Genomic DNA, 25461 nt, shown 5'->3' with positions numbered 1-25461 from the left:
GATAGTCAATAAACATACATTATTTTCAGCTCTTCTATATATATTGCACTCTTTTGGAAATAGGCCAAAATGTTTTCATTTAGCTTCACTCCTTGGTTTCCTTTTTTTTTTTTTTTTAATCAAACATTTACCTAATCTACCTCAAATGTGAAACGTGTCGATATTTATTTCTCTTCTGACAATTTGTATCAGCTCAAATGTAGATTTTACTGCTTATCCATTTTTTTAAAAAATTTATTTATTTATTTATTTATTTATTTAGGCTGTGTTGGGTCTTTGTTTCTGTGCGAGGGCTTTCTCTAGTTGCAGCGAGCGGGGGCCACTCTTTATCACGGTGCGTGGGCCTCTCACTGTCGCGGCCTCTCGTTGCAAGCACAGGCTCCAGACGCGCAGGCTCAGTAGTTGTGGCTCACAGGCCCAGTTGCTCCGCAGCATGTGGGATCTTCCCAGACCAGGGCTCGAACCCGTGTCCCCTGCATTGGCAGGCAGATTCTCAACCACTGCGCCACCAGGGTAGCCCCCTTGGTTTTCTTATGATACTGCTAAAGCTCCAGTTTAGAGCAAAACTGCTTGCCGTAGCCAGGCTCCAAAATGCTCCCCATTTACTCCCACCTCCTGGTATTCACATCCTTGTGGAGTCCCCTCCCACATTGTACCAGGGTTGTCCTGTGGACCAATAGCATATGACAAAATGACAGTACACCGTTTCTGAGAGTAGGTTGTAAAAGACTACAGCATCCATCTTGGGCTCTTTCTTACTTGCCCACTCTCTCTCAGAGCACTGGCTCTGGCGGAGGCAAGATACCACTGTGGACCAAAAATGTCGCCTGCCACATCAGTAAACAAAAGATGTCGAGGCCATCAAGCCATCAGCCACCGCAGCTGCCCTGACTGTGCACACTGAGGGAATTCAGGATAGAGAAAAGCAAGATACTGGCCCTAGACAGTTAAGGTGCATATCAAAGGAATGATTTCAATGAGCCCAGACTCTTGCATCTTCCCATACATAGAAAAGTGCTAAATTCATTAACTCAAGATGTTTGTTTTTTCTTTAATTAACAGTAATTTTCTGATGTTCCAACTACCTTGTTTTTGTTGCAAAACCTCCTATATCCTGGCTTCTCCCTTACCTCTTTGGAGCAGTCCCTCAGAGCTATCTGACAGGCTGCCTCCTGGGCTTAAGTCCTCAGTATGTCTGCTGAATAAAACATAATTCTCAACTTTTAGGTTGTGTGCTTTTTTTTTTTCAGTCAACAACATGTTGTAAGCAGCCCTATGGAGAGACCCACATAGTGAGAACTAGAGGCCTCTCCAGGAAGAAAGGGAGGCCTTCCAGCAACTACATGAATGATCCTGGAATTCTCTAAGATTCTCCAGCCTCAAGCGACCCTTGAGATGACTACAACCCTGGCCAACAGCTTAACTGCAAGCTCTTGAGCAACCCTGAGCCAGAAATACTCAGCTAAGCCATTCCCAGATACCTAACCCTCAAAAACTATGTGAGATAACAGATGTTTACTGTTTTAAGCTGCTAAACTTTGGGGTAATTTGTTAATGGAACAGTAGATAATATATCACTTAATTAGTTAAATCTAAAACATTTTATTCATTTAAAATATTTTTCATTTTTAAAGAAATACTTCAACCAATAGTAGTAAATAAAGAACACTGAAATAATCATTTCTCATAATCCTAATATGTAGGGACTTTTTTTTACTCAGAAGCTGAAAACATGAAAAACAAAAAATAAACCTTCAAAGTATTACTAAAATACCAAAATCTAAGACAGCATACCTTTGTAGAACTTCATCACAGCTGAGTTCCCGATAAAGATGAACTTTACTGCTTGTCAAAAGTAATTTTTCTTCAGTGTTAAAATATCTGGGAAAACGAGATTCTGCTATCTCAACCAGTCTGTGGAGGAAAAAATAGCACAAGCAAAAACAGTCAATATTTTTTTGCCATTTGCAGCAACATGAATGGAGGGCATTATGCTAAGTGAAGTGAGTCAGACAGAGAAAGATGAATACTGTATGTTATCACCTATATGTGGAATCTAAAAAAATACAACAAACTAGTGAATATAACAAAAAAGAGGCAGACTCATAGATACAGAGAACAAACTAATGGTTACCAGTGGGGAGGGGAGGGGAGGGGCAATATAGGGTTGGGGGTGTGGCAGGTTCAAACTACTGGGTTTAAGATAGGCTCGAGGGTATATTGTACAACATGGGGAATGTAGCCAATATTTTGTAATAACTAAATGGAAAGTAACCTTTAAAAATTGTACCAAAAAATTAAAATACATAAATAAATAAATAGTCAATATTTAAGGCCACATAAATTTTACTTAGGAAACTCATAAGCCGTAAGTAACACTGGAAAAAAAGCCTTATCAATAGAGCAGGTATCAAAAAAAAAAGAGCAGGTGTAAGCAAAATGGCTTCATATACAATTCTGGAATGTAAGCCCTCGTTTGTAAGCACTAAAAGAGATTACCAGTCAGAGCACAAGCCTAGCAAGGGCTTTTAATCTCATCTAATGCTGAGCAAGCAATATCTCTGAGGTTTAACATAAAAATATATGGTTTTTTACAAATGAAAATTTGACTAGCACCATATGTTTAGTAAATAAGAAAAATGCTTTCATTTTCAGAAATGAAATATATTTGAATATAGAATATTATCATTCTAATAATCAGATATCAGTAAATCTCCATGTCTCAGACCAGAAAAATATGTTTTCTCAATTAAAACTTAAATACATACAAAATAAGTGCTATCCAATAGTTCCTTGGTAAACAGGAAACTATTTTCTAAACAAATGGATGTGTCCAATATTTCCTTAGTAAACAAAAAATTATTTTCTGAACACTGAATTCCGACCTCAAAGCTAGATCTAATGCACGGGGTAGGCCGAGCATTAGAGAGTGACAAGTTGAAACAGATGCAACTATAATCGTTACTAATACAGGACATGGAGTGGTACTAGAAATTTCAAATATTTCTGGCTAAAAATACAAAAATGTAAATCTTTGAGTGTAATTGTCTCCTATTTAAAATGATACTTTATCAGCCCCATACTTAACCATCCAAGGGTGACTGGGAGGAAGGACAATAAATACTAAATACTATATACTATAGTATATATATACTATATACATAAAAATACTATATTTTATGTTCCATTTAACAACACAAAAGTATAACAGAAGAGTGTTTTCATTTCTAAATAGTTAATGAGCTCCAAGAAGAGGCTGAGAATGTTAAAGAGAGGAAAATAAGTTCCTCACATATGCCATACTCAGAAATGAAAGAGAAACTCTAAAACAGGAAAGAAAAAAAATAAAACTAGTTAATAACATTCTTCAAAAAGTATATTTTGAACAATTTGAAAAGAAAAGGCATCATTGGTTCGAACAGGAAGAGGAAAAATTACTTTAGGAGTAAGGAATAGTACCGAAAGTTGTGTAAAAAGTTGAGTACAGAATGGATCAAATGACCATTCAGGAAAAGTACTTGAGAGAGGGAGGCATAGGGACTGGAAAAGAAGGAGGAAATGAGGTAAGTGATGAAAGCAAGAAGAAATGAGATGACACTGGCAAAGCAGAATGGGCAAATTTTGAGAGTCTGGGGAAAATGTGTAAATTTCTTGATTAGGGCAACTATTTGCTGAGTTTAGTGCTAGTCAGAGAAGTCAGATAAAAAGCTCTGACACTTGGAACCTGCTGATTTTTAATAAGATAGGGATGGTGACACCTGCCAGAAACATGGAAGTTTTTCAAAATTTGGATACCCAGTTGCATTAGGAACCAGATTCAGGGTACCTAAGTCATTGGCAACAACAACTGAACAGCTGACAGACGATAATAATTTTCTGAATCTAACACTAGGCTGGAGTTCAACCAGCGGCTTGATGGTCAAAGGCTCTGGAAACTATTTCTGCTCTCTCATTCCATTAAAGGCACCTCAGAAGGAGGGTGGTCAATGTGTGGACCTGAACTAACCTTATCCACAGTTACCATGCTGAATACCTGTATCAAATGGATATTTACATACGAATATGCTGTCATTTTCTATAAGTTTCTCCAAATGTTTTTTATTTTAGAAAAAGTATCTAAAAATATATAAATCAAAAACCAAATACAAATGTAGTATTCTATATGCCTCACATTAATCGTAGAATTTCTTATGACAATCTTCACCACAAAGATCTTTTTTGGTTACAGCAAGCGAAAGAAAAGATCTTATGTTTTCCTTCCAAACATTAATTACATAAAATTTGAAAGCAGTGCCATCTAGTGGACATCTTTTTTATTAAAAGTACTCTTTTCAAAAGATGCATTTAAGATTCATTCATTCAATATTTGAGGACCTACTATATGCGAGGCACCATTCTAGGACCTAAGGATACAGCTATGAATAACAACAACAAAACTAAACCAAAAAATCCTTCCCTCATGGAACTTACATGCTACTGACAAAGACAAACAAATAAATATATATTAACATGTCGGATAATATGTGCTTTAAAGAAAAGTGAATCAGGTTAAGGGAACAGATTGTGACAGACAGAAGTAAGAGCTATTTCATGGAGGGTAGTCTGGGAAAGCCTCTTTAATACGGTGATATTTGAGCAAAGGTTTAAGGGAGATAAGAAAGTGAACCATGTGGCTATCCAGTGAAACAGCACACAGGAAGAGAGAATTACAGCAAGTGCAAAAGTCCAGATGTGGGAAGATGCCTGGGGTGTTGGACGAATAACAAGGAGGCTTGTAGTAGCTAGAACACAGGAACCAAGAGGCGGAATAAAAGGAAATAAGGTGAGAGAGCTAGCCAGGGGCCAAGACCACATAAGATTTCTATGTTTGTGAGTTTTGGGGGTTTTTTTTTTAGTTTTCATTTAGTAAAATGCGAAACCTAGGATCAGGACTGACATGATCCAACTTCTTTTCTTTTCTTAAAGAATCACTCTAGCTACCAAATGTAGAAGAGGCTACGGAGGGGCAAGGGTGACAGCAAGATCAGCTAGTGCTGTCGTCCAGATAGAGATGATGACTTGACCTAGAGAACAGCTCAGGTGATTAGAAGTAACTGCACTCCAGATACAGTTCCATAGAGGATCGAAGGGATTTCTTGACTAATCGGATGAGCAGCTGGAGAAATGGAATTACCATTCACTAAAGTGGAGAAGACTGGATTCAGATCAAGGTTTTTGTTATAAGTTCCTCCTGTTACTTCACAGCTCTTTTATAAAAGGAAAGAAAAGCTTTACATTAGCGACCACGTGCCAACTTGAAACCAAACACATGCTTAATGTAAAAAAAAAAAAAAAAAAGTTTTCCAAAATTCTAGTTGAAATCTAGCATCATAAATGTGCTGAAATATAAGTTTATGGTTTCTCAAAGCTTCATGTAATACTTTCCTGTTCATTAATTCAATATGTACTTGCTCAGTACTGTGGTATTACAAAGTATAACAACGTGAATCTATTAGTTCCTTACAGATTCCAGAATATTCCAATGTTTTGTTTTAGTGATAATAAGTACTTATGACTAATTTTCATTTTCTATCATAAAAACTCTTCAGGATCTCCCTCGCCACTAATTCACCTCGATTCACAAATGATAGGACAGCTGGAACTGAACTAAGAAAAACCCACTCAGACTCATGAAACCATCTCAAAAAATGGTAAAAGGGAATTTATCTCCCCTGTTGTTTGCCCCCTGGGTTAAAGATCTGGATTTGTACCAACTAGCAAGTAGGTAAATGGTCCTAAGACCACACTGGTATTGCCTTCAGAATCAGCCAAAGTCATGCTGGGCACTACCACTACATGCCTCTCCCTGATACACTGGTTCAGAAAGAGTGATACTCTAGGTAGTTTGGTAGGAATTAAAGGGCACTGGCTGTAGGGTACTTGGCACCCTCAGAAATGACATTAATACCAAGTACAAAACTTCCTTCAGATCTAAGCTTGGCCATTGCTTCCACATGGTACCAACACAACATATAGCTCTCCTTTGTATACTTAGTTATAATAGTTGTAATTTTACAGTTTTGTGGTTACTTGATTTTCTTCCTCCCCTGTTGGACTACATCTTTCTTCCTAGTTTTCAAAGCTCTTCTGATCTCATGACATCTCAGGAATGTCTACTTCTGCCTCTTACAATTCCAATTCTATGTCCCACCTCCCCAAGTCTCCAACTTCCAGGGTCCTGGGTCCCATCTCCTGCTTCCCCAGATCCCTCCGTCCTCCGCACACACATATCCACTTGCAGTTCTAAGATTGCTTTATTTTCCTTTATCCATTTTATTTCTCCCAAAGTTTTATTTCAAAAATTTCTATTACTACTACCATCCATATTACCTCCTTTTTTATTCTTAACCTCCAGTTCCATCTTTTTCTAATTATCCCCAATAGGGATAATATAGTATTCATTCAATTCATGTATACTGGAATTTTCATGGCTGCCAAAATTTCCATAGACAGGTCACTAACCTATTTATCCATAGTCTCAAGGTATGTACAGCATATAGCATCTAAGACTATATGAGACCCGAAGCATAAGTCCAATAGGTAAAACAAATAAAAACAGACTTTTCCTGAATCAATCAGAAGAAGGAGATCCAGAACTCTGCCTGTTTAGCATTCCCCTCTCCCCAAGGCAGTCCCTGAGTACATGAGGGTTTAGCACCAGATTATACTATTATCTAATTATTAAGCAGTACAGAAATACAATTGCAGCCTGTGATGAACAAGCATGATTAACATACTTCTCAAAAATATGTAAAAATGAGCTAGCTAGTGTATTGCTTTAAAAAAATATATAACTAACCATTCCAAAGTGCTTTTAAGTATACCACCCTCAAGGTTTTCTTTTTTCTTTTTTTTCTTTCTTTCTTTCTTTATTTTTGGGCTGTGTTGGGTCTTCGTTGCTGCGTGCAGGCTTTCTCTAGTTGCGGCAAGCGGGAGCTACTCTTCGTCGTGGTGCACGGGCTTCTCATTGCAGTCACTTCTCTTGTTGTGGAGCACGGGCTCTAGGCGTGCGGGCTTCAGTAGTCGTGGCACGTGGGCTCAGTAGTTGTGGCTGGCGGGCTCTAGAGTTCAGGCTCAGTAGTTGTGGCATACGGGCTTAGGTGCTCCACGGCATGTGGAATCTTCCTGGACCAGGACTCAAACCCATGTCTCCTGCATTGGCAGGCGGACTCTTAACCACTGCGTCAGCAAGGAAGTCCTTTCTTTTTTTTTAATACATTTTAAACTTCACTTATTTTTATTTATTCTTCCTCTGTTTTTTTCCTCCTTCTTGATAAAAAGATATCTAGCAACTTATTGACAGAAATTATTTTCCACTTTTTTCACTTACCCTAAATTCTCTATATGTTAATCCTTTAATCTTCCTTCATGTTAATCCTTCAATTCACTTTCACATTTGTGTTTTTCTTTTTTAACTGATTTTTTTAAATTCATTTATTTTTTAAATTTATTTTTGGCTGCGTTGGGTCTTCATTGCAGTGTGCGGGCTTCTCACTGTGGTGGCTTCTCTTGTTGTGGAGCATGGGCTCTCAGAATGTGGGCTTCGGTGGTTGCAGCACGTGGGTTCAGTAGTTGTGGAACGCGGGCTTAGTTGCTCCGCAACCCATGGGATCTTCCCAGACCAAGGCTCGAACCCGTGTCCCCTGCAATGGCAGGCGGATTCTTAACCACTGTGCCACCAGGGAAGCCCTCATTTGTGCTTTTCAGAGAGCTTGTTTGAAGGACAAAATGGAGACAATTATCCATACAGAGACATACAGAAAGCTAAAGCATATTCCTTTTTGGGTCTTATATTTTCCTGCTTTATCTTTTATCTAAGTCCAAAAACTATCCCAGTTGTGGCAGACACTATTAATTACCTACCAATATCCATTCCCACTTCTTCCTTGCTATGGGAACCCCAATTTTACTCAGGCAGTTATGTTAACCAGCCCCATCACACTTGTTACAAATATGTTTTACCCTCACTTTTCCATCCTCCCTTGCATGTAGGGGTGACCAAGTGGTAAATCTGCAGAAGGATTCCAGAGCGTGAAAAGAAAATCAGCAGAGGGGAGGAGGCGGCTACTCTGAAAAGTATATTTTCCTGATTAAAGATATAATTGGCTCTTTCTCTTCTCACTGACTCGAGCACAGAATGGATATTATGCTTAAAATGTACCAGCCCTAGGTCTCTATCATCACTGAGAGACAGAACCAGTGCCAGCAACCACCTACTCAGGTCTTCCTGTTATGGGGAAAAATATAAACCTCTTGTTTTTTAAGCCGCTGTTCTTTGTGTATCCAGTTGCTTGCAGGAGAAAGCTTTCCTAACTGATTGACCAACCTTCCCCAGTAACTCCAAATAGGGATCAAACAATATTGCAACAGCACAAATGAAATGTGACCAAGCATCACAGAGCCAGCTCCATGCTCTGAGCTGCCATGACAAACTCCAGAAGGCACTATAAGAACACCAAGTCTGGGGCTTCCCTGGTGGCGCAGTGGTTGAGAATCTGCCTGCTAATGCAGGGAACACGGGTTCGAGCCCTGGTCTGGGAGGATCCCGCGTGCCGCGGAGCGGCTGGGCCCGTGAGCCACAATTGCTGAGCCTGCGTGTCTGGAGCCTGTGCTCCGCAGCGGGAGAGGCCGCGATAGTGAGAGGCCCGCGCACAGCGGTGAGGAGTGGCCCCCCCTTGCCGCAACTGGTGAAAGCCCTCGCACAGAAACGAAGACCCAACATAGCCATAAATTAAAAATAAACAAATAAATAAAAATTAAAAAAAAAAAAAAAAAAAAAAAAAGAACACCAAGTCTGGCATCTATACAAAAGAGCATAGGGACCTTTGATTCCACCTGACCCTAGCACCAGATGATCACACTTTTCAAGTGTTGTGGAGAATAGACTAGAAAAATAAAAACAATATACATCTCAACCCTTGTCTTCAAATGACCTTCATAAGAGTTCCTTGTGAATTATGCAACATAATTCCAACAAAAGGGACAAAAATTTTACCACTCCATCTTCCAGCCTGCCTCTAATGCAAGTACTAAGTAATATGTACATAGGCAGGAAAAGATAATGAAGGAAAATAACTAATACAGAGAATGCAAAAAGTAGCCAATTAGACTAAATGCAAAGACAAAGAAAAACAAACAAAAATCTCCACAAATTAATATGGAAAATGTAGACTAGTCACCTGCTACTGGATTTCACCTAATTCACTGATAGGTTTTTAACCTACTCTGAACTGTAATACTGATAACAATGAAATAATGCAACAGTTTAAGAAGACATTGTAAACTCAGCTTTGAAAGTGGTGCAAAAAAAGCAAGAATCCAATTACAGTGAACTAAACTGCTGTTTTCAGAATAACCTTAATCCTTCAATTCTTTAAGCAAATGCCCCAGGACCTTTGTAAGAGCTATTTATACATTAGCTATTTATTACCTAATTGGCTATTTAATACCTTCTTGGCTTATGAGTTGAAAGCTAGTCATTGGCATTTTAAAGAGTACCTTTCACCTGGACAACCTGAGTGAGCCAATGTCTTTACCAGATTTAGCATCAAATATATTTGTATCGGCTTTAATATCAAATATGTTTCAACGTTCAGATTTCCAGCGGTGTCACATGTTTATGCTTCTGTTTTTGTTTTTTTTTTACCATTTATTTGTTAAAGATCCAAATAAGTTTATCACATTACAATTGATCACTATGTCTTTTTCCCAGCTTTACTGAGATATAATTGACATATAACATTGTTTAAGTTTAAGGTGTACAATGTGATGTGAGCAATACATCTTTTTGTTAAGCTCAATTTTTTTTTATTGAAGTATAATTGCTTTACAATGTTGTGTTAGTTTCTGCTGTACAATGAAGTGAATCAGCTATACGTATACATATATCCCCTCTCTTGGACCTCCCTCCCACCCATCCCACCCATCTAGGTCATCACAGAGCACCAAGCTGAGCTCCCTGTGCTATACAGCAGGTTCCAACTAGCTATCTAGTTTACACATGGTAGTGTATATATGTCTATCCTAATCTCCCAGTTCATCCCACCCTCCCCTTCCCCCCTGTGCCCACATGTCCATTCTCTATGTCTGCGTCTCTATTCCTGCCCTGCAAAGAGGTTCATCTGTACCATTTTTCTAAATTCCACATATATGCGTTAATATACGATATTTGTTTTTCTCTTTCTGACTTACTTCACTCTGTATGACAGACTCTAGGTCCATTTACATCTCTACAAATGACCCAATTTCATTCCTCTTTATGGCTGAGTAATACTGTTGGTGGGAATGTAAACTGATACAGGCACTATAGAGAACAGTATGTAGGTTCCTTAAAAAACTGAAAATAGAACTACCATATGACCCAGCACTCCCACTACTGGGCATATATCCTGAGAAAACCATAATTCAAAAAGACACATGCACCCCAATGTTCTTTGCAGCATTATTTACAATAGCCAGGACATGGAAGCAACCTAAATGTCCTCGATACATCTTTTAAGTCTCTTTTAATCCAAAAGTTTATCCTCCAACTCTTTTTTTTAATCCTACAAATTGTTGTTTGTTGTGTTCCACAGCTTGGATTTTCTGATTACATCCCTTGGGTGTAGTTTCACGTGTTGCTCTCTTCTCTGTATATGTTGTAAACTGGTCGTTGGATCTGAAAGCTTGATCACTTTCTGGTTTGATTATTCTTCCATCAGCAAGTACCACAATGACTGGTTGCCTTTTTGTGATGCTAGCACACTTTTCTGTTTATGAACTGTTTTTATTCACGACACTTCTGACACCAAATGTGTGGGTTTTCTATACTAAGCAATCTTCCAGTTCCCTATGGACACCAACTGGGTGTCCTACAAGTCAATTCAATTCTAACACTAACTACTAGGAGTTAACTCAGACACCGCAGGTTAAAGTCTCAGACTCACAAGACTGCCCCCACTTCAGACATCAATCACAAGTCCCAGGCCTCTGGTACTTCAGACCAACCAGCTATAAATCAGGAGTACCATCCCCCCCAGCACCTCAATGTGTTCACCAACCCAGAAGCTCTCCAAACCCTATCAGTTAGAGGGATTTGTGGAGACTCCATTACATGGGCATGATTAATTAAATGGGAATGCTGATTGATCCATTTCTAGTCCCTCTTCCCTCCTCAGAGGTTGGGGAGGTTGGGCTGAAAGTTCAACCCTATAATTACATGACCAGTTCCTCTGGCTACCAGCCCCCTTCAGATGCAATCTAGGGACCCACCAAGAGTCATCTCGTTAGCATAAACTCAGGTATGGTTGGAAAGGGGCTAATTACGAATAACAAATTATGCTCCTCTCAGCTCTATCACTCAGGAAATTCCAAAGGTTTTAGAAGTTTGTTTGTCAGTAACCAGGATGACAACAAAATATGTATTTATTATATCACAATATTCAGTTCTTAGATCACTAGATTATTAGGGTTTATAATTTGGTTATATTGTATCATTCCTTCATCATTTATTATTGGAATACTTCTATAAAAGAGACATTTGTTACTTAGTAATACAAATTCGTAATTTGTTACTTAGTAATACAGTTCGTATTGAAAAGAGAATAAATGCTTGATTTCCTTTTTTTTTTTTTTTAACTTATTTTCAAAATAATAAGTTGCTTCTCCAGAATTCTCCAATGGTAATCAATTTGTTGCTTTTCATTTTATTTATTTATTTATTTATTTATTTTTGGCTGCGTTGGGTCTTCGATGCTGCGCATGGGCTTTCTCTAGTTGTGGAGAGCGGGGGCTACTCTTCATTGTGGTGCACAGGCTTCTCATTGCAGTGGCTTCTCTTGTTGTGGAGCACAGGCTCTAGGCATGCAGGTGTCTGTAGTTGTGGCATGCGGGCTCAGTAGTTGTGGTTCATGGGCTCCAGAGTGCAGGCTCAGTAGGTGTGGTGCACGGGCTTAGTTGCTCCACGGTATGTGGGATCTTCCCGGATCAGGGCTTGAACCCACGACCCCTGCATTGACAGGCGGATTCTCAACCACTGTGCCACCAGGGAAGTCCTGCTTTCCATTTCTTAATATTATAGACTCATGAATTTAAACATATTCCATGTGTTTCAATCAACTTCTATTATTGTTCTACTGGTGCTCAATTTGTTTCATCTTTGGCCAGTGGGAGCTCTTCAGGTTGACTCCAGAGTCCTTCTGACACTCCCTTAGCTAGTCGTTGATAGCTTTCTTGCTATCATATAAGATGTTTCAGACTCAACTGAAAAACCTCCTAATACTCTGGCTTCTCTTCAGATTGAATAAATCTTTTGCCTTTTACTAAAACAAACAAACAAAACTTTCTGCTCCATAGCTAGAATCAGCCATTCCCCCATGGAACCCTCATTCCTTTTAGTAGGATATGGTATCTGGATTCCACGATCTGAGAGCAATTCCTTCAATTCCTGTCAATTCCTTCATTTATCAAACATTTTCTGAGCAGTTAGTATGTGTCAGTCATAGGATTTGGCTTTCAAGATACAAAGATATAACACAAACTCAAAGAGCTGACAAACCAGTGGCATATACTTAGAAAGAATAGATAATCAAGACATGTAGAACAAAGCAAGTAAGCTCTAGGCAAAATAATCCATTTGGAATTTATCTGGTCAGGTAATACACTTTGATCTTTGTAGTACTCTTAGAGAGAAATAAGTAAGATTCACTGTGATATAACTAGAGAAAGACCCAAAGAACTATACCTATACTATACCTTGGCTAAGAAAACAGAATTGAATCATTCTCTAGATATATAAAGCACTGTTACTTATGAACGTCAATCAGAGCAGGGGAAGAGGAGATCAGACTTATCTTCAGGTATAAAGAGTTACACAAATGACTGAATGCCTTTCTCATAGAATGTTAAAATAAAGGTCCTTGCCAAGCTAAGGAAATCTTTTCTTTCGAAGCATGCATATACTGACCATCAGTGTGTTTCTTGCATTTAATACCATACTATTCCAAAGATTAAAGTAAAATATTTCTCAAGCAAAAAATGTTTTGAAAATTGCAATTTTTCCATTCACTAATATTTTACTTCCAACTAGAAATTACTTACAAAGCAGCTTACCTTTTGTCTGTCTTATTAACTTTCCCTCTTCTCCATTTTCTACTTACATACCTCTCTCTGTTTCTTAAACTTGTTTCTTCCTGACTTTCTGCAAAACACAGCTTATTCAGGAACCCCACTCAAACCAATAAGAAAGGGATAGAAAAGGCAAAAAGAAATTGCTGCCTGTGTCAATTTTAAAAGGAAAATTCCTTTAAAACAGTATCTAACACTCTGTATTCTCAAAGATAAAAAATGTTAACTTGTTTGTAAATGTTACATGCTGTATGTAAGTTACAAAAATAAAGCATTGTAATGAAAAATAATAAAATCTCCCACCTTTCAGCACTAAATGCTGACTCTGTGTCAATGTACACAACAGCTCCTTCTAATCCTCCCATGTTGGTAGGTAACGTAGCCAAAATGCTCATCATTATACAAAACTGAGTTTTTCCACAACCTGGTGGACCTGTAATCTAAAAAAAAAAAAAAAAAATTGTTATTTGTATAAACATTACAATCTAATCAAAGCAAAATCCTTTTAAGAACTTGCCACATATACAGTCCAACTAACCTGGGTTCCCAGAGAGAACATTCTAATACGTCCCTTGTATGTAATAAATTAACCTCTCCCCTATGCATCTGAACTGGTACTAGTTATGCACCATCCTTGGGAGAAATGAGAAAATAGTCACCCAAACCATCCTCTGTGTTCTGTAGTTCAGATGAAAAACTGGCTGAGAAAGCCTTGAGGATTCATTAATAAATTCACAACTTGGAGTTCTATACCTCTTCCTCATTAAGACACTTATAGAAAGATCTTGAAAATATTTAAGAGGCTTTAATAATTGGTTTAGCATTTGTTATAAATTGGCCTTTCAAAACAATTTTGTACTAGTCCCATTGAAAGGTACTTTGATCTTTATTCTTAAAAGTATTTAGGAGTAAAAGGTATTGATATATACAATTTAATTTCAAATGAATCAGAAAAAAATTGTATGTGTCTCTGTGTGTGTGTCTGTGTAGAAGAGAGATAAAGCAAATAAAACAAAATTCAGTAATTACTGAATCTAGGTGATTCATACTTTGAAGTGTATATTTTAAAATTTTAGTTGGTGGAAAGCTATTTTGAGATTATAAAATTCAAAAACAAGAGGGTATAGATGGAAAAGAATAGGACGTTAATCACAGGTATATTTGAGTCCAACAGGAAGTAGTTAACAAAAATTAATTTGAAAATATTAAAAATATTCCCTTTAACACACTATTTGTCATACTGGCTGTGGCATACAAATTTTAAGAACCAAAACACTATCCCTTTTGTGAGGATAACACTAATGAACAATTTTTCACAATAGGAAGAAGGGAAAAGAAGAGGAGGAAAGGAGAGAAGAAAATCTCAGGTAGAGATGAACAAAAGTCCAAGCTAAGACTGAGACACACTAGATCTGAAGAAACTGTCTCAGATATACTATGAAGCCGGAAGAAATAAGAAGGGATGACCCAGGAGTCTAAATCATGGAGGCCAATGGTTCTCAAACATGAGTGAACATTAGAATTACCTGGCAAGCTCATTAACCAGCATTTCTGGTTAACAATAGGTCTGAAATAGGGCCTAATAATTTACATTTCTAGTAAGTTGACACTGATGCTGCTCTACATTTGAGAACCACTGTTTTTGGAATTTAGAGTAAGGGTACACTTCATTTATCAAAGCTTAACATTAAAAAAAACAAAGGCTCACAAGCTAGAAACCATGTGCTGATTTATAATCTCTAAAACAATGATTTAGACTTTTAGGATAAATAATTGCTGCTAGTAATAACAGTGTGCCAGATCATGAGTGATCAGTGAAAACTCCAAAGTTCTTTGATTACATACTCCAACAAACAAACCGAAAAAAAATAAAATAAAAATTTTAGTATGAACCTCCAATATACTGCATATGTATTACATATATACTATTTTACTAATACATTCTATGCAGTATAAAACCACATAAAGTAGGGATTAAAAAATAAAGATTACAAGCATTTAAAAATAGTTTCATATCTTGTTTTAATTCTAAAATACAATACAAATCAATAGTTTCATAACATATATTAGTTGTACAGATCTTTTCACTCTCATAAAAACTTATTAGCACTTTTAGTGGAGCAAAGATAACAATGAAAATAAATGAAACTATGTATGCTGTTTTTTAAATATTGATTTAAATATTTTGTAATTCAGTAACTGAAATGTCAGTTCCTAAGTTTTGCTTATTTCAGTACTTAATTGCAATGGCTCAATTACAGTTGAGAAGGTGATAATTGCAAAACTGCAAGGATTGAAATTAAAGAAATACATGATTTGTTGTACTTAGAAATCATTATTTTTTTAATACCTTTTTCAATTATCAAAAGTTTTTGTTGAACTCTGGCTAATAAATTTCCATCTTCCCTCATATCAATTAATTATTCTTGTAAACTAATCAAAAGATATTGACTTTTAACATTTTTAACAACTGGTTTCACAATCAAAGGAAACTATTTGGAAGATTTCTTAACAGTATAGAAAATATTGTTAAAATTTTTAAAAGTGTGCAGATAGTAAAGTTTTCACAAGATACACATCTTTGATGACAAAAATCACATGATAAAAGAAACATTTCCGGGGCTTCCCTGGTGGCGCAGTGGTTGAGAATCTGCCTGCCAATGCAGGGGACACGGGTTCGAGCCCTGGTCTGGGAGGATCCCACATGGCGTGGAGCAACTAGGCCCGTGAGCTACAGCTACTGAGCCTGCGCGTCTGGAGCCTTTGCTCCGCAACCAGGGGCCGCGACAGTGAGAGGCCCGCGCACCGCGATGAAATTGGCCCCCGCTCGCCGCAACTGGAGAAAGCCCTCGCAAAGAAACGAAGACCCAACACAGCCAAAAATAAATAAATAAATAAATAAATAAATTTATTTAAAAAAGAAACATTTCCAAGCAATGATTTGAAAAGCACTCTGTATTTTGATCTCTTTTAAGAAGCAGTTACTTTCCCACTCATTGTAAAAATATCCTTTACTTTGAAGGGATGGAGTAAGAGTGTTCCATTGGTTGCTTGCTTGCTTGATTTTCAATCTGCTAGGTGGCATATTACATAGCCACTTGTTATACAAAAAGTGTCAGCAAATTTGACATATCTTGTCTTTTCATTCTAAAAAAGTTTCACTCAAAAAACAAAAAAAGTTTCACCCATCTTTAAATTCAACAGTCTTTTACAATCTTTGCTGTGAGATAACCAAAGAAGCTCTTGTGATTCAAATGACTTTCATGGTCACTCCTCATCTCATTACAGACTATACTACAAAGAGTCAATACTTTACCAGTCAGGTTTTTATAAAAATTGTACCATCCTGAAGCACTCTTCAGACATCTGACATCAGCTTCTGTGTTGCTATAGACTGCCTAAGGATGATGTAACCGAAAAATTCAGAATTTTACAGAGAACATTCGTATACCCACCACCTAGACTCTGCAACTGCCATTTTATTGTTACTATACTATAGTACAGTATACTACTACACTATACTATCCATGAATCCATCCTTCTATCCATTCATCAGTTCATCTTAGATGTTTTTAAATGCATTTCAAAGTAAGTCAAAGACATAAATATACTTTCACCTAACAGTTCAGTGTGTATATAATTAACCTGAGTTTAATGTGTATGATTTTTTTTTCTTTTAAGGTAAATTTTACACACAATGAAATGCCCAGATCTTGAGTGTATCATTTGATGAGTTCCAGCAAATGTATATACATATGCAATCTAAACCCCTGTCAAAGTCGGAACATTAACATTACTACCAGGAAATTCCCTCATAAACATTGCTTTATATTCAAGAAGTCATTTATTTTTGAGAATATATCTTCCTTGATATATCTTTACTTTTGTGGCCCAAAAATAATTTAGTTCATGTATTTCATTACTGAAACAGAATCTAGCTTATTAATACGATAATCTGAGCCCTGTTAGAAACTTCTGTACTTTTATTATATAGCATCTTTCCACAATGAATAACGTTTTAATTCTTGATGCTTATCATCAGCAATGATTTCCATCTGAAAGTATTTATTCACAAAAGAATCCATTTAAGTTGTTGCCATGTTGTCTCCTATGTCTTATTTCATCCACTTTACTGTAACAGGACAGGAAGAACAAGAGTGTCCCTGACAGTATTAACAATGTATTGCATTTGATCTTTTGCTCTTAAGAAAACCCAAAAGAGGCTTTTAAATATCTATCATTAATTTTAGTGAAATTTTTCTAGATATTGAATATGTATCACATGACTTTAAACGTCACTGAAAAACCTGTGGAGATTCGTCTTCCTGTGATGTGTTTCTTAACTATGATGGCTTCCTACTATCATTTGCCAGTATTTCAAGGAACAAAATAACAGAGGAAGTTTCACTGTTAACAATAATGGATACGATTCCATATATCAAACTGTTTTCTTTATAATTTCAAATATTTTGGATGTCTTCACAGATGAGATTAGACTGTCATTGATTTTTACTTCATTAATTGTAGGAGAGTCATCAGCTCTGACTTTTATGTACATGTGGTTCACTTCTGCTCACATTATTAGTATTGCCTTCAATATATAGTTTCTTTGCAGGAATCTTTTTATGCCATTTGTCTGCTTTGTGAGGTATGATTTAGTTAAATCAATAAATCCACCTAACTAGGTACATGCAGAACTATAATTCATCCCAAAATGTTGAAAATAAAGATACAATCAAGGTGCCCCTGTCAACCTTCTGTATCCTTTCCTCATGGACTATACCTGACACATGACAGTCGAACATACAGACCAAGTGAGGATGGCAGTGTCAATCCACTTATTAAATATCAATAAAGGTTTATTTCATGTTTTAAACTGAAATATCAATAAAAGTTCTAATATCTTCTTCCCACAACCCAATGGACCATCTTACATACTGTCCTTTGGAGACTGGTAGTTTTGAAGAGCCCAAAACACTTTTCATGGACCTTTTATCATCATCAAGGACAACATGGATCAAATTAATCACCAGACATCAGAGCAAAGGAAACTTCTATCAATAATAGTTGAAAGGGGATCTTGAAAATGAGAAATGATGACTCTTCAGAGTGCTAACTAACGGAGGAACAAAGGACTTCCTTTCTATACATAGTATCTACATGCCCGGTTTTAGATATGTTCTAAGATTCAATGAGCTTATTAAACCCATGAAATGCTTTGTGATTTTTAGTGGAAAGGTGAAACAAGCCCCCAATTTAAAAACATTTTTTAAGATGTTATATATGAATATATTCAGTAAAGTATCAAATACCATGATACTGTAAGGTGTTATCTTATTATTCTATCTTCAAAGAAAACATGTAAAAAAAAATCTGAAGTTAAACAAGTGCAACTGGTATTTTACCTGCAACATTATTTTTATGTACTGATTCAGTACAGTCTTGAGAAAAGTAGAATATCACATGAATAACATAAGATTTCTGGGTTCATTTGGTTTTTGTATGCTTGCTTTACTTTGCATTCAAATTTGGATATTAACATTTTCTTTAAACTATAATAACTGATTTCTAATTCTTTAGCAATCTCAGATCATTTTCATATATTTTTCCTCTCTAACCTCAAAAAAATATGCTATATGCAATTTTTATGGGCTGGCTGGAGTTAAATTTCATTATTTTTTCAGGTTTACTTAGTGGGTTAAAACATTTCAACATTAATAATTTTTAGCTTCAGATACTTTAGCTCTGACTTCTAGCAGCCAAACCACAAAATTTCAAATTGTGTTCAGTTCCCAGGTTCAGCTCCAATGGTGGTTAGAAAGAGAGAACATGCCAAACCAGAATAGTCTAAGAGATTTGCTTCTTGGAAACTCAGAGTGAATACAGCATTTACACACGGAAGACACCAGTAAAATACAATTAGCTTCATAGAGTTAGAGCCTGAGTTTCAACAATCCTGCATGAGAAATGTAAAAGAACAGAAAGAAAACAACTGGTAGTGAAAATCACTAGAATATCAACAAGGAAGCAAATATTAGCAATTGCCTTAAAGGGGGAAGAGAATTATTACCAAGAAAAGAAAGTCTAATTATATTAAAGTGAAAATGAAGCCTAGTCATTTTAGTCTTAAAAAAGATTCACTGGTAGAGATGAATGTGAAACCTGGACCTACTGGGGCCTAAAATCTTACCTAGTAACTCTTCCCCACATTCAAAATAGGGGCATGAGGATGGGGCAATCCACCAAGCCAATACTTTGCAGAGAAAATTTAAGGACTGCCTGGTTCTGATCTGAGAAAAGAGCACGTGGAAACGTCATAGCATCTTTTTAATGGCCGCCTTCCCCCAGCATCTAACTACCCGTCTCCATGTGCTCTACTATTATGTATAAATACGATTAGGTCTTCAGACCTACAGAATTCTTTTTAAGAGTCACTCTCTGAATCCTAAAACAAACAAACAAAGAAACAAAAAGCAAACAATCTCAGAAAGGTTGGGTAGCTCTTTGCCTTGTGAAAGAAATCTTCATCTTAAATTACTTTATATCAACAAGTGGAAGATTTCATATCTTAAATTCTGTCCAGCACTCCCTCTTACTCAATACTGACAACTGCTGTTTTTAAAGTAAATGGGAAGGGAAGGAAAAAAAGAAGGGAGGGGAACAGAACAGAAAAAAAGCAAGAGGACATGGAAATGACAAGTACCACAAGCTTCACAGTAAAAAAAAAAAAAAAAAAAAAAATCAAACTGTCAAGAGATATAATTTATTTAACAATCATATAATATGTGCCATATAAAAGACTTTATGAAACCTTTATGGAGAAAGATGTTCATTTCTAAATCAGGAAATGAGTGAAGAATTAGGAACAATGATTCAAGCAACCACATATGCTAAACTCCTGTACTAGGACAAAGGCCTGGTTGTCCTGCCTTTCAAAACACTGGGCAGGATAAACAAATCCCATCAGCAGACCACATTCAAGGAACGCTGATTAGAAATCTCTCCCTAGTTTTCCTACTGCTGTTGCTGCACGTGGAGCCAACCAGAATCTGACTGCAGCTTGAAGGAGATGAGACCCACCCTGGTTAACCTGCAGACCCATGAGCAAGAAAAATTACTGTTTGCTGTTGTTGTAAGCAGACTTGAGCAGCCAAAATTGACTGATAAAGCATTTATGTTTTATACTTCACTGTTGATACATTTCTATATATGCCAAGGCCCTTGTGGACACTTGAATTTACAAGCCCTGACTTATTGTCTCCTGTGATCTTTAGACCACAGCCCACCCTGCCAACTAAAAAGAAGCAGAACTGAAATATTTAACTGTTCTGAGGAAAAGTTAGGAAGCCGAAACAGGACTCTGGCGTCCTGCCTCTACCTTTTTGGGACAGTAGGATGGTCACTTCCAAAGCAAAACTGCCCTACTCAAGGAGGACACCTGGTCTCCTTAAATCATGAACAAAGCATAGAAATGACTCAGGAAACACAAATAATGTAGACACGTGCTACATTGTTTCTCATTATTTACAGCAAGGATCTGGGTGTAATCATTACTCTTAAATGTCGTAAAGATTTGGCAGTGCTTCACAGGTTTACTCTTCCAGAGGTACTCTCCAAACAAGACATGCAGATGCTACATCTCTGTTCGCTGACATGAGTTTGGACCAGTACTCTAGTCCTGTAATCTCTGGATTACAGTATGAAAATACCTTTTTTAATGATCCCTTTAAATACAACCTTTAATTTTACCTAATCACATCAGCATCTTTGTCATGCACTCTCAGCAGGGATGATAGTGACCCCAAAGGCAAAACTTGGTTTTGATTGGGGAGGAGGGATTTTACTCTTTTTCCATATAAAGCACAGATCTACATACAGTACATAAACAGATATACAGTATATCTATGGTATTAAAATCTCATGGGGGGCGGGGGTTTATTAGGGGAAAAAATGTCTGAAAAGCTCCTTAGGGGGTGATAATGAAAAAAAGATTGAGAAACACTGATCTGATCTGTATTACCTCATGTGAGAAGGCTACCATTACATGGTCTGATCTCCACATAACGCAAACATTTAAAGTTTAAACTTTAAACATATCTTTACTACCAATACTGTTATAATAGATGCAGAATTATCTGCTTATATATTCCATAAGTGAGGAATTAGATGTTCTCTGGGAATGAGACAAAGCCCTGTAGCTCACTTCCATTAGTGATTCAGCAGAGTTGGTTTCTCTTTGATTTCTCCTCTGCTGCTTTGCCTTTGGCATGAGTAGCACTTCTCTAATTCCACTTTTAATCTTGGTGCTGTAACTGAACATACACAGATTCAGTGCAGTTCACATAAATCAAAACTGATGATAAATAAATTAGGGTGTTTTGAAGTCAGAGTCAGGAAAGAGCAGCTATAAAAGTGACAGCAGAATGTTTCCAGATTTATTCTTACTCCCTCAAGTCATCTCCAGGCCTAGTCTAAGTTTACTCAACTAGATGCCTTACCTCTTACCTTCACCAGATCTAACTTCTATCTGATATCCAGGACTCCAGGTTTGAACTTTTCACCAGAAACAAAGATCGTGCAATGCAATTTAGTTAGACATCTCCACTGAGACCTGTATGAGTTATTGCTATGTAACAAATGACCACAAACCTAGCAGCTTTAAAACAACACCCGTTTATTATCTCACAGTTCTGTAGGTCAGTGAGCCACTTTGGAGGCATCTCCTCTAGCTCCAGTCAAGTTTTCAGATAATGGCAGCCTCAGCCAATATCTTAACTGTAATCTCATGAGAGACCAGAACCAAAAACAGCCAGCTAAGCTGCTTCTGAATTCCTGACTCACAGAAATTGTGTGAGATAATAAGCATTTATTGATGTTTCTAGCCACGAAGTTTTGGAATGATTTGTTAAACAGCAGTATGTAACCACAATTATATAAATAAATATGTAGATATAGATATATAGAATCAGAGATATTCAACTTTAAAACTTGTAAGAAAAAAACTTCTAAAATAAAAGAATCACTGATGTTTATTAATAAAAAATCAATGAAGTAGAAAAATCATATTCCTTAAATGTACTATATTGAAAAACAAATGGCATACAAATGAAAGTAAATATTGTACCATGAAAGAATAATAACATTAAAAGTTCCTCAAGTTTGGCTTATTCAAAGACCAAAGAGGAGAGTGTAGGAGAGACAGCAAGAACCAAAACATTATAGCAAACAAGTACTAAAGAAGTGCTAAAAAATAAATAAATGAAAACAAATTCATTCATTCAATTAATATTTATTATGTACCTTCTACCTGTGCTAATACTGTGGATGTAATAAGAAGAAGAAGAAGACAATCCCTGCCCACTTGGAATTTATTCTCCCATGAGGAAGACATACATTAACTAACCACACAAACAGTAAACCTTTAACGGTGACAAGTGCTACACAGAAGAACCATAGTACATGGTTCAGTTCTCCAGTAATACACAATTCTAAATCTGTTAATTTAAACATAATAAAATAGGCTCAAAATATACAAAATAATAGAACTACAAGTAAATTTGTTAACAATATAATGGAGTATTTTAATAACCCTCTCTGAATTAGTATCAGGTCAGGTTGAGAAAAAAAATCAGCAAAGACAAAGAAGAGTTGAACAACCCAAATTACAAGCTTAATTTAATGGCCGCAGGCAGAACACACAATCAGAGAATAATCATTCTTCTCATGGACACACGGGACACTTACAAAAGTTGATCACATATTAATCCTTAAAACAAGTTTCAGGGACTTTCCTGGTGGCACCGTGGTTAAGACTCCATGCTCCCAATGCAGGGGGCATGGGTTTGATCCCTAGTCAGGGAACTAGATCCCACATGCATGCCACAACTAAGAGTTCGCATGCCACAACTAAGGAACCAGTAAGCCGCAACTAAGGAGCCCTTGAGCCACAACTAAGGAGCCTGTCCGCCACAAATAAGGAGCCCATCTGCCACAACTAAGGAGTCCGCCTGCTGCAACTAAGACCCGGAGCTACAAAATAAAAATAAATAAATAAATAAATATTAAAAAACAACAACAACAACAAGAAGTCTCAGAAAATTTCTGAGACTCAATATCACACAAAATTCTCTGACCAAAATGCAATTAGGTTGACAATCTAATTAAAATGTGAAAGGTAAATTTTTAATTAAATAATTCAGATATTCAAACATTCCAAAAAAACATGAGTTAAACAAGTAATCATAATGGAAATTTTTAAATACTATTAGAACTAAATAAAAATGAAAATACTTTATCCCAAAAAAGAATGCAGCAAGAAAAATTCATAGCCTTACAAGCTCAGAGTAAAAAGAAGAAAAACTGAAAATTAATTAATTAAATGTGTAATTTAAGAAGTTGGGGGGGGTGATAAGAATCCCAGAAAAAACACAATTAGATAGAGGGAGATAATAAGAAAATAACAGAAATCATGGAAGTAGAAGACAAGGAAAACCAACAAAGAACCAAAACAAAAAGCACAGTTCTTTGAAAAGACTATAAAATACTCAAACCTTTGACCAGATCTTTTTAAAAGGAAGGGAAAGAGAAGACAAAGTAAATAATATTAGGAATGAAAAGGGTGGGTAGAACCACATATAAAACCAGATTTAAAGACAAGGAGAATACAGTGAAAACTTTTATGACAATAAATTTTCAAACTTAAAGAAAATGGGCAAATTCCTAAAAATATCATTCACCAAAACTACTTGAAAGAAATAAAAAACCTGAATAGTCCTTTAATCATAAAAATAATTTATTTAATTGTGTTAATTTTCCCACAAGTACCAAGATCAGACAATTTTTCAGGCAAGTTCTACCAAATTTTCAAGAAACAATTCTCAACTTATACAAACCATTACAGAATATAAAAAAAGAGGAGATATTCCACAATTCACTTTACCACTTAATTCAAAATAGATCACACAAAAATTAACTCAAAATAGATCACAGACTACATGTAAAACCTAAATATAAAACTCTAGAAGAAAACAGCAAAAACGTGTGTCCTTGGCTGGACAAGAAATTCATGGAGGTGACACCAAAGTACAATCTTTAAAAGAAAAAATTGACAGATTAAACTACAAAATTAAAAACTTCACAAGTTACCATTGCGAAAATGAGGAGAGAAGGCACAGAATGGAAGAAAATAACTTCAAATTATATATCTGATAAAGGACTTGTATCCAGAATATACAAAGAACTCACAACTCAATAACAAAAAACAAACAAGCAATTAAAAAATAGGCCAAAGATTTGAGCAGATATTTCATTTAAAAAAAACATAGAAATGGTTAATAAGTACATGAATAGGTGTTCATATCATTAGTCACTAGGAAAACACAAATTAAAACCACAATGAATACCACTAACACTCGCTAGAACAGCTAAAATCAAAAAGATAAACAATACTAAGTGTTGGTGAGGATGTGGAAAAACAAACCATCATGAATTGCTAGTGAAAATGTAAAATGTCACAGCCACTTTGGAAAGCAGTCTGGCAGTTTCTTAAAAAGCTAAACATGCACCTAGCGTATGATCTAGCCATTCCACTCCTAGGAATCTACGCAAGAGAAGTAAAAACCTATGTCCACACAAAGACAGGTTTGTGAATTTTCATAACAGCATTACTCCTAATAGATAAAAACTGTAAACAATCCAAGTACCCATCAACTGACGGTTGGATAAACAAAATGTGTTACAGCCATAGCATGGAATACTATTAATACTACTCAACAATTAAAAAGAACAAACTGCTAATACATGTTACAAAATGAATGAACCTCAAGAACATCATTCTATGTGAAAAACACAAAAACAAAAGTGACATATTATTTGATTCCATTTATATGAAATGTTTAGAAAAGGCAAATATGTAGACAAAAGGTAGATCACTAGATGCCTAGGGATGAGGATTGGAGTGGGGATTAACTATAATTGGGCATGAAGGAATGTTTTAGGATGATGGGACATGTTGTAAAACTCGATTGTGGTGATGATTTGCTATGAATTCACTAATATAATCAAATTACACAGTTACAGAGGTTGAATTTTAGAGTATTTAAATTGTACCTTAATAAAATTATTTTTGGGCAAAAGCAAGAAGAACTACAATTCTGCAGCCTGTGGAAGGAAAACCACATTCACAGAAAGACAGACAAAATGAAAACACAGAGGACTATGTACCAGATGAAGGAACAAGATAAAACTCCAGAAAAACAACTAAATGAAGTGGAGATAGGCGATCTTCCAGAAAAAGAATTCAGAATAATGATAGTGAAG

General features: G+C 36.3%; 1 protein-coding gene across 2 annotated transcripts in view; it reads right to left on the bottom strand.

The window, feature by feature from the left end:
- Nucleotides 1–25461, bottom strand: part of RAD51B (RAD51 paralog B) — a 613215-nt gene that overhangs the window by 559335 nt on the left and 28419 nt on the right. For both annotated transcript variants that reach the window (XM_036840996.1, XM_036840990.1), the window contains 2 exons: nucleotides 13447–13583; nucleotides 1795–1914 (listed from right to left, as the gene is read on the bottom strand). In XM_036840996.1, coding sequence (XP_036696891.1) covers nucleotides 1795–1914; nucleotides 13447–13583 — 257 coding nt within the window. The remainder of the gene's footprint in view (nucleotides 1–1794; nucleotides 1915–13446; nucleotides 13584–25461) is intronic.

This window comes from Balaenoptera musculus, chromosome 2 (genome assembly GCF_009873245.2).
Source record: "Balaenoptera musculus isolate JJ_BM4_2016_0621 chromosome 2, mBalMus1.pri.v3, whole genome shotgun sequence".
NCBI lineage: Eukaryota > Metazoa > Chordata > Mammalia > Artiodactyla > Balaenopteridae > Balaenoptera > Balaenoptera musculus.
The sequence above is the reverse complement of the archived record's forward strand: the minus strand, read 5'-3'. Positions and strand labels throughout refer to the sequence as shown.